We start from the raw sequence: 8,416 nt of genomic DNA, 5'->3' as shown, positions 1-8,416 counted from the left end.
TACATCTTTAGAGATTTAATTTTTTTTAAATAAACATTTAAAAGTCAGTAATTCACAAAATGTACAAAAAGAGGAAAGAAAAGACAAATTTACACAAAGTGTAAATTCTTTAAATAACCTATGTATAAGTAATCCAAACATGAGTGGATAACAGGTGTTTTGCCCAAATAAATCAAGTACATTGCTAAAATGACACTGCACAGCCTTTACACCAGACAATGAGTTCTTGATGCAGGACATATGGACCAGTTATTACAGGAAGGGGGGGAAATCTAGAGTCTGGCCTCTTTGCAGCCCTCGAGTGACTTAAAAGTACCCTTATCGTGCTTTGGGGGTTTCCTTAAGTCTGTTGAAAGGTTTGTGTGCATATAAAAGGATTGCAAAGTTATAATAGCCAAAAAAGCAGCTGTTTAACTGCCTGAAACACCTCATTTGCAATCCATGCTCTTCTACAGTTACTTATCTACATCACTAGGTAACAAACTGGAAACCTCCCCACCTAAGCTAGTCTGATATGCCCTCAGACAAACAGTGAGGGCCTGATTAAGTCCAGGCGCAGGCAGCTGCTTGCAGTACGTACAGCTTCTGGTAGCCAGCTATAAAATGTTTCAGCTATGAGAAATCGAACACCAAATATTCTGCAGATGACTGCAAGAGTGAATACGAGAATTTTTATGCACTCCAGACAACAAAAGGTGTGTTTCAGACAGAGGCAGCAAAGCAGTGGGAGATTTCTTTTGCACTTTGAAGCGTGTAAAGAATTTTAGCAGAACCAAATGACATTTAGGAGCCTTTAAATGAGTATAATAAGAGCACTTCAAATTACAACACTGATTTAAGCTTTAGGCGGTGAGCGTGGGAAACTAGAGGGCAATTAATGCGGTTTTAAGCAAAAAGTGTCTGAAGTGTTTAAATCCACCACATTCTCACTGTTGACCTATAAAAATAAAAAATAAACTTTGATGTTACAAGTTGGTCCAGACAGAAACATGACAGACTGTACATGTAAATACGTGGCAGAGATTAATCGTTTTTAAATACAACGCTGTGCAGTATGGCTCTAATAATGTGGAAATTTAACCGAGATCAGTGGCTGGGACTCACCCTTCAAAATAAAATGCTGCTGCTTCCATTTAAGTTAACTTTACATAAGAGTCATCTCCCAGTTCATTGATAAACATATTCCCTGCAGGGAAAACGGGCCACATAGCAGCAATATCCATCTCTTATAACAGGTTCAGCATTTTTCTGTCATCAATTTAGGTAACAGGATTTTAATTTCAGGGGCCTCTAGCATCTCTATAAAATAAATTTTTCCCTCAAATACTACATTATCCTCCGTTACACAAATTTGACAGCAATGCATTTGAAGTCGGTCATACATTTTGAATATTACAGCCACAGAAAACACAGATACGGAAGCGGCCATGAAGGTGCCAGGGCAGCAGGGTTTCTCTCTCAGAGCATCAACACGTTGTTGCACTGTTTCAGGAGACGGTCTTGAGGTAGAGGACACCAGTTAGCTCATCTAATTAGAGGAATCTCTCATCCCCTGGATGACTCCTTAATGATGATGGCTCTGAAAGGGAGGATCGAGTTCAGCTCCTTCCTCTCGTGTAGTAAACGACACGACTGAGGAGACAGAAGCCGATTATGAATAACTCATATCTGGCCTGTAGTGGCTTGGAGAATGAAGAGCGAGCACAGTTATCAAAACTTCAATGTACCTCAGCAAACTTCGCTTTAATGGCATCGAACTTGAGCTTCTCGTGGACGGCCCTGGCAACGTTATTTCTTTCAAAAGGCTCTGAAACAAAAGGAGTCACTGTTGGATTTCTGTGGACATTTCTCACAGCAATGCTGATGTTAAATGGTGGTGGCCGTGGCCTGTTACTTCCAATAAACTGCATACCTTCCACACATATGAATTTGTTATTCCACTCTTTAGAATTGTTCTTAGGAAACGCTCTGGCTTCTCGAACAGAAATTACCTGTTTATCCCAACTGCAAGACAAAGACAGCAACAGGAAAGGGATTACACTCAGTGCTCGTTAGACTGAAGGTTAACGCAATCTTCAAGCGCCTCAAGGACTACAGCACTGCCTTTGCATACTACTTTATTCCAAACAGAGTGCAGACAGATTAAGTGTCTTCCAAGCATGAGATAGCTTTAGTTTAAGTCATGAAAACAAAGAAAAAACAAAACCTAGCCCTTATTTTTATCAGAATTACAAGAGGGTCACATAACCATGTAGCAGGGAACACCAGATAGGCACAATAAAATACAGGAACAAAATATTTGACACTGTTTTTGAAAAAAATAAGCCGAATTTTTTTTTTATATATATATAGCCACTGCATGTTAACCTTGCTAGGTTTTGCCTGGACCCCTTTTCCTTTTTTTGCCTTCAGGATTCCAAAAATTCTTTAATGTCATAGATTCAACAAGGTACTGAAAATATTCTTCAGAGATTGTGGTTCATATTGACATGACAGGATCACACCGTTGCTGCAGATTTGTCAGCTGCACATCCAAAAAGTGAATCTCCTGTTCCACCACATCCCAAAGGTGCTCTATTGGATTAAGATCTGAAAACTGTGGAGACTATTTGAGAACAGAGAACTGACTACCATGTTCAAGAAACTGTTTAAAATGATTTAAGTTTAGCGACATGGTGTGTTATCCTGCTGGAAGTAGCTACCACACATGTACACTGTGGTAAAGGGATGAAGCACTCAGCACCAATACACAGGGATCATGGTATGTGATGGTAGTGCTGTGTAAGGCCAAAGGTCTCACCTGCTCCTGCCCCTCAGCAAGAAACATGAAACCAGGGAGGAGGAAGCGGGACAGAAGACAGTGAGGAGAAACGGAGGACTTAGAGGGAGGAGTTGGCGAGGAGAGTTGGAGATGAAGAATGGGAGTAAGAAAATCAACACGGTAAAGAGCCACTCAACATGATACTAATTGGAAGATACCTGAAATCTGTGGCATAGTACTTGAGAAATCCTAAAAGCAGCTCCCCCAGAGAGGACTGGTTTCTCGAGATGTAGGGAGGGATGTGTTTGGGTCCCTCTGGAACCATGTCCAGGTTCATTAAAGGATTAAATGACTCCTGTTAAAATCAAGACACGGGACAAAAAAAACATAATAAGGAAAGCAGTGAAGGAGACTTTATGACACATGCTCAGAAACCTTGCTTTTATATAGGAACATAACAAGAATGCAACCAGTTGAGTTGAATCTACTAATGCAAAGAAACTCATCACGGACGAGTTGCACTTGCTGGCACAGGCTGACTCAGACAGCCAGCAACGTGTCGGCATGTCTGTCTGCATTTATAAATTAGATGGCGCTTATTTGCAAACCTTCAACTGCCTGTCTTAGAGTGACTGCAGCGAGTCTGATCACAGTTTTTGTCTTATTTTTCTCTAGTGTGACTGAGCCATTAGAGATTCTTTAAACAGTTTGTCGAGTAGCTAATTATCTTAATAAGTGGTAGGTTACAAAAGAAAAAGAATATTGTTTATAAATGGCTTTAAATGAAAACAACATTGTCAAAAAGAGATTTCAATGACTCAAAATGCAAAGAAGATACTTACTGGGTAGTCCCTCTGTAGAGATGGGAGGACAGGTTCACTAAGAGCTACAGAAAACGCATCATATACAAATCAAGTCAGTCTAAGCCAAAAGAACAAGTGGGAGGAATCTTTTCTGCACGTGTGACTGTACTGACTCTGGAGGTAGTGCAGGACCATCAGCGCCAGCGTGTAGCTGCTTAATGTTCCTTTGCTGGCGTCATTGATATTATTGTACCGTGCCCATTTCTTGACGACGAGGATCATGGGTCTTACCCTGAGATCAGCTGTAAGAGAGACCACACAAACACAGCATGTCAGAACAAGTAACCTATGCGTTGCTTATAGCTGCATTAAAAACAAATGATCACAGGCAGAGCTGAAGTTTGAAAAGCTGCTGCCATGAACAAAATTGGTCTTATTGACCGTCTCACCCACCATAGGCGTAACTCCTCAGAAGGAATGTATTCCTGATGCCCACTGTGTTGTTGACATTCAGATCAAACTCCAGATCACTACGGAGTGAAGACCGGAGAGAATCATAAACATCATAAATCTGCTGTCTAATTTGATGATGACTGTTCCAGTAACTGCTTTGCTCTCACCTGCCTTTCTCCCTGAACCTGAGGATTGGCACTTTGGCTCTGATCAGCTGATTCCTCTCTACATACGCTGAAAATCAAAACAAACATCATGAGATCCATTGTCATTTGTTTCATTTTCTATAAACAGAAACCCATTTTCCACTAAGTGAACAGCTCCCCCTAGTGACAAAAGCATAATTCTAAGGGAAAATCTTCATATCAGAGCTCACAAAGGACACCAATAATTGTATTTTTGGTTAAGAAAACTTACTAGATATATGCAAAAAACAGACATGTGTACGGCCGTTTAAAAGATAACAATGAATTCTGTTTTTATAGATGATTTGGTATTTGATTACTCACAGAGGGTTTTGAACAACTTTAGCAGACGACCAAGAACACGAAGAGCATCAGTCTTTTTCTGGAACAAAAAGAAGGAACACTGCAAGTGTTAAAGAGGAAGTCAGTATCTATGATTGCACATTTTGCACATTTCCATGATATTTACGGTACAGAAACAAAGATAGTTACATTTCCCTTGATAACCAGGCATATATCAGCATCGCTGCACCGGGAGCCCAATGCGTTCATAGACGATCCAGTCAAGTAAAGCCGCGCAGCTGTGAGAAAGTCACATGGTGAATAAAAATCAAAGCAGCAAGACAGAGCAGAATGTGGATGTACAGGTCATACATACATGGAAAGATTTGCTGTATGTCTTGTTGCAGACGAGCGCGGCACACCTCCTTCCGCTCCAAATCTGAAGGCTGCTGCTGGCACGCCTCAAACAGTTCCAACATCTGACAACTCAGCTGAGGGCACATAAACATGTGACGCTGACTAAACCAAACATATCTACACGTAAACATGCTCAGACTTCATGTTTATTAGATAAAGATTAAGTCCTTCTGAATTTACCTTTTCTGTAGTGCTGGCATGCAGACTGCTGGAGCTTTCCAGCACAGCGGGTACCTGAGGGCGGATGTCTAAGTTAGGACCGGGATAAGAGCGATCAAAACCAGTGAGGGATAATCTTGAGGGCTCTGCCACCGCTCGGTCGGTACGATGATGTGGAGGCCGGCTATGAATTAAAGGTGTTCTGCTTAAGTGGTGGCTGGAGGTGTCAACACGTTGGCGCTTCACATGATGAGCGCTGAACTGATCATTCTGCCTCCTGGAAGACGCACGAAGACAAAGAAAGGTGATAAGACATGTAAAAGGCAATGGACTTGGACAAATGTGGGTTATTCTTGGATCGATAAATAGTAATACGTGACATACTTGCGCCCATTGATCATAGCTGGCATGTGACGAGGCTGAACAGTAGAGGTGGATGGTGGGGGGTTCCATTCATAAGAAGGCAATCTCTCACGTCTAGGAAAGCTTACAAAAACACATATGCACATTTTACTGCACAAAACACAAACATCTAAAACAAGCAACCACTAATAAATGATGAAAAAAGATAACTTTTCAGTTTCTTTGTTTTGTTTTCTTTCACTTGGGTGCCACGAAGCATGAATCCATACAGAGCAAGACGCCTGGTCTTTGTCCTTAACAAATGTGATAAAAGTTAGAATGCAATATTTATTATTGGATTTTGTATTTAAAATGACTGCGAAATGAAAAAATTACTTTTTTCCGCAGTCCAAAGACAGACATGCAAGTGTGAATGGTTGTCTGCTTCTCTGTGTTACCCAATGACAAGTGGAAAAGACTCCAGCCCCACTACTGCCCTGAAGTGGATAAGCGGTTAGAAAAGTGGATGGATATATTTATAATATGGTTGGTGCTTGTCAGAAGCAAGACTTTAGAAGTTCAGAGGAATGAAGGTATGCTGACATTTCAATCTCAAGAGATTCTATACTTAGCAACACTTGACATACAAACTCACCAGCCACTGCATGATAACCTTGCTAGCATTGGGTTGGACCCCTTTTCCTTTTTTTGCCTTCAGGATTCCAAAAATTCTTTAATGTCATAGATTCAACAAGGTACTGAAAATATTCTTCAGAGATTGTGGTTCATATTGACATGACAGGATCACACCGTTGCTGCAGATTTGTCAGCTGCACATCCAAAAAGTGAATCTCCTGTTCCACCACATCCCAAAGGTGCTCTATTGGATTAAGATCTGAAAACTGTGGAGACTATTTGAGAACAGAGAACTGACTACCATGTTCAAGAAACTGTTTAAAATGATTTAAGTTTAGTGACATGGTGTGTTGGATGAAGCACTCAGCACCAATACTCAGGTAGGCTGTGGTGTTTAAATGATGCTCAGTTCATACTAAGAGGCTCAAAATGTGCCAAGAAAATATCCCCACACTATTACACCACCCTTAGCATGAACCATTGATACAAGACAGGATGGGTCCATGCTTTCATGCCATTTATACCAAATTCTGACCCTCCCCGCTCCCATTTGAACGTCACAGCAGTCTTCTGTTGTCCAATTTTGGTGAACCCATGGAAATTGCAGCTACAGCTCCCTGTTTTAAACTGAATGAAGTCGCACCCAGTGTTGTCTTCTGCTGTTGCAGCCCAGCTGCTGTTAGGTGTGATGTGTTGTACATTCAGAGATTCTCTTCTACAAACCTTGTTATTTGAGTTGCTGTTGGCTTCTTATCAGCTCAAAGTAGTCTGGCCATTCTCCTCTGTCATATGACATAAGCACAGGAAATTTTACCCAGAGAATTACCGCTCACTGGCCATTTTCTCTTTTTCGGGCCGTTCTCTGTAAATCCTAGAGATGGTTGTGTGGGAAAATCCCAGCAGATCAGGAGGATGTGAAATACTCATACTCAACATGCCAGGCCATGTTCAACGCCACTTAAATAGCCTTTCTTCCTTATTCTGATATTTACTTTGAACTTCAGCAGGTCTTCTCAAGGATGTCTAAATATTTTAAATGCACCGAGCTGCTGCCATATGATTGACTGATTAGGTATTAATTTACTTTAACAAGCCTCAAACAGGTGTACCCAATAAGGTGGCTGGTGAGTGTACACTGAATATATGCATACTCTCTTGTTGCTTGGCCAAATTTGATGAAAAATTCCTGTTGTGAATAATTTTTACATTTTAATTTAGCGTTATCAGTACACAACAACATTTCGGTTTTCATTGACTTTGGCTCAGTTTCCCCACATCAAGACTTTTAAATGAAGTTCACTATAGTAAAACTGACAAACACTGCCTGTTGTAATTTCCAGCAGACCAGTTGGCCAATTAAAAAATGTGTAATGTCTGAGCACCAGAATCCATATTTACGTAATCATTTTTCTATCAAGTAAAAAGAAAAATCATCCTAGTCTCATATATAGGAAACTACTATCTTCTTTCACTTTTTTATGTTTAAATGACTACAGCGCTTATTCAACGATAAAAAAGGTGCCAAATAAAATCGATCAACTTATCAATAATATCAACATTAATCAACCAGCCCTTGCAGCTCTAAACAAAACGCACCGACACAACAGGAAATCTCAACCACAGCTAACAAAGTTTACTGCAGTTCACCTTGAAACAGCTGCTGTCCAGTACACCCCCGACACTGATACTCGAATTTTTCCATTCACGGGACTCACCTGTTGACACCTGGCAGACTTTGGTGGTTGTAATCGTAGCTCTGGGGCGCCGGTGGCGGTGGATGCAGACCGTTACTGTAGGCTGATCGTCCCCTCGGTGGGGTAGTTCTGCGGGGGAACATGCTGTGGTTCTTTAAAGAGCTCCAGCATCAACTTCGCTGATGGTACGAAAGAAGAAGAAAAAAGATATTGAAGCCCATATCATGAGTACCGGAAGAGAAACCGTCAGCTGAGAAACTGGCGTTATCTGTTATCCAACAATAATAATAACAGTAATGAAAAGTTACTCGGGAAATCGAAACTTTAACGCGCAGTGTAGCAAGCTAACATTCGCTAGCTGGTGACTAGCAGCGCCTAGCTAGCTAATTTAAACATCGTTGAAGACAACAGTAAAAATTAAAGGCGTTTCTGTGATGCTTGTAATGAAGGGGGCATCTGGAGAAATGTGTCAGTAAATTCTAACAATATTCACCCAAAACCTGAAGCCAAAAAACACGAACACACCTACCAAATTGCATGTCACATGTAAACAAAACTGAAGATGCTAATTTCCTGCGTACATACTTCCGCATTGATGCCATGACGTCATGAAACGGGAGTTAAAGAGACCGTATCCGCGAGTTCTTTAAAGGAAACACCCACCCAGTTCGTCTTTGCATGTTG

The 8,416-nt window shown here is 41.0% G+C and overlaps 1 protein-coding gene across 2 annotated transcripts; it reads right to left on the bottom strand.

Moving 5' to 3' along the window:
* Nucleotides 1–8,330, bottom strand: tent2 (terminal nucleotidyltransferase 2). 2 transcript variants are annotated; one of them, XM_006784157.3, is made up of 15 exons: nucleotides 8,262–8,330; nucleotides 7,754–7,911; nucleotides 5,445–5,546; nucleotides 5,082–5,337; nucleotides 4,861–4,975; nucleotides 4,695–4,783; nucleotides 4,527–4,584; nucleotides 4,185–4,251; nucleotides 4,018–4,094; nucleotides 3,738–3,866; nucleotides 3,604–3,647; nucleotides 2,980–3,116; nucleotides 1,913–2,004; nucleotides 1,728–1,807; nucleotides 1–1,632 (listed from the first exon to the last, which is right to left on the bottom strand). In XM_006784157.3, exons 2-15 carry the CDS (start codon nucleotides 7,873–7,875, stop codon nucleotides 1,546–1,548), a joined length of 1,455 nt encoding a protein of 484 aa, XP_006784220.1. In that variant the 5' UTR covers nucleotides 7,876–7,911; nucleotides 8,262–8,330; the 3' UTR covers nucleotides 1–1,545. The 2 variants fall into 2 exon arrangements, with proteins under 2 accessions (XP_006784220.1, XP_087705215.1); XM_087849089.1 differs by lacking the exons at nucleotides 7,754–7,911; nucleotides 8,262–8,330 and adding an exon at nucleotides 6,762–7,118.
* Between the last annotated feature and the right edge of the window lie 86 nt (nucleotides 8,331–8,416).

This window comes from Neolamprologus brichardi, chromosome 12 (genome assembly GCF_056152115.1).
Source record: "Neolamprologus brichardi isolate AB-2024 chromosome 12, ASM5615211v1, whole genome shotgun sequence".
Lineage (NCBI taxonomy): Eukaryota > Metazoa > Chordata > Actinopteri > Cichliformes > Cichlidae > Neolamprologus > Neolamprologus brichardi.
This window is presented reverse-complemented; position numbering and strand designations above follow the sequence as displayed.